This window comes from Bison bison, unplaced genomic scaffold (genome assembly GCF_000754665.1).
Source record: "Bison bison bison isolate TAMUID 2011002044 unplaced genomic scaffold, Bison_UMD1.0 scf7180017864160, whole genome shotgun sequence".
Lineage (NCBI taxonomy): Eukaryota > Metazoa > Chordata > Mammalia > Artiodactyla > Bovidae > Bison > Bison bison.
The window spans coordinates 5727625-5728738 of NW_011494732.1; the positions used below are offsets into that span (position 1 = coordinate 5727625).

The 1114-nt window shown below is 61.2% G+C and overlaps 1 protein-coding gene across 1 annotated transcript in view; it reads left to right on the top strand.

Annotated features, from left to right (window-relative positions):
- Nucleotides 1-1114, top strand: part of PITPNM2 (phosphatidylinositol transfer protein, membrane-associated 2) — a 133186-nt gene that overhangs the window by 118312 nt on the left and 13760 nt on the right. The window contains exons 13-15 of the mRNA XM_010841416.1: nucleotides 422-497; nucleotides 557-782; nucleotides 922-1041. Of these exons, the coding sequence (XP_010839718.1) occupies nucleotides 422-497; nucleotides 557-782; nucleotides 922-1041 (422 nt within the window). The remainder of the gene's footprint in view (nucleotides 1-421; nucleotides 498-556; nucleotides 783-921; nucleotides 1042-1114) is intronic.

Sequence of the window (1114 nt, forward strand, 5' to 3'; positions counted from 1 at the left end):
TGGCCCCGAGGGTCAGAGACCGTCCCACCTAATATTGGGACCATGGTCCCGTCATCCAATCCAGCTGTCTAACTTGTTCTGTTGGGAGGCAGCAAAACCCATGCAAGATGGCTGAGGTTAGAGTGTGTTAGTCACTCAGTCGTGTCCAGATCTTTGCGACCCCAAGGACTGTAGCCTGCCAAGTTCCTCTGTCCACGGAATTCTCCAGGCAAGAATACTGGAGTGGGTAGCTGTTCCCTTCTCCAGGGGAATCTTCCCAACCCAGGGATCGAACCTGGGTCTCCTGTATTGCAGGCAGATGCTTTACCGTGTGAGCCACCAGGAGGATACAAGGGGGTTAGAGTTTGGGGCCCAAAGCTGAGCCTCAGTCTCTGCATCTGTGATATGAGAATGCTGCCCTGCCTCTGAGATTACTCCCCAGCCCTGTTCCCCACGCCTGGCCTGGAAGCATCCCCACGCGGTTTGCTGAGTCAGGGCCAAGGCTCTCAGGGTGTCAGGCAGCTCCAGCTCTGATGTTTGGGTCAGGGGTGAGGGTGCCCCCTGGGCGGAACTGAAGCCACCTGCTCTCTCCTGATGGGTTCCCTTCCCCCAGCCTCAGCCCCTACAGCCACGACGAAGGCTGTCTGTCCAGCAGCCAGGACCACATCCCCTTGGCCGCCCTGCCCCTGCTGGCAACCTCCTCGCCCCAGTACCAGGAGGCTGTTGCCACAGTGATTCAACGAGCCAACCTCGCCTACGGGGACTTCATCAAGTCCCAGGAGGGCGTGACCTTCAACGGGCAGGTGAGTTGTGGGGTGGGAGAAGGGGAGACAGAAACCCCTGCAGGGTGGACTGGCCTGGTCCTCCAGCCCAGGGCTCTCCCCAGCCAGCACCCCAGCAAGCGGGGCGGGCGCTCAGGGCCCTGGACCTCTCCCCACCCAGGTCTGCCTGATCGGGGACTGTGTCGGGGGCATCCTGGCGTTCGATGCCTTATGCTGCAGCAACCAGCCGGTGTCTGAGAGTCAGAGCAGCAGCCGCCGGGGCAGTGTGGCCAGCGTGCAGGTACGAGCTCCCTCCAGCCCCCAGAGCAGGGGACCTTAAGGATGGAGACCGTGTCACCCTCTGACTCCAAACA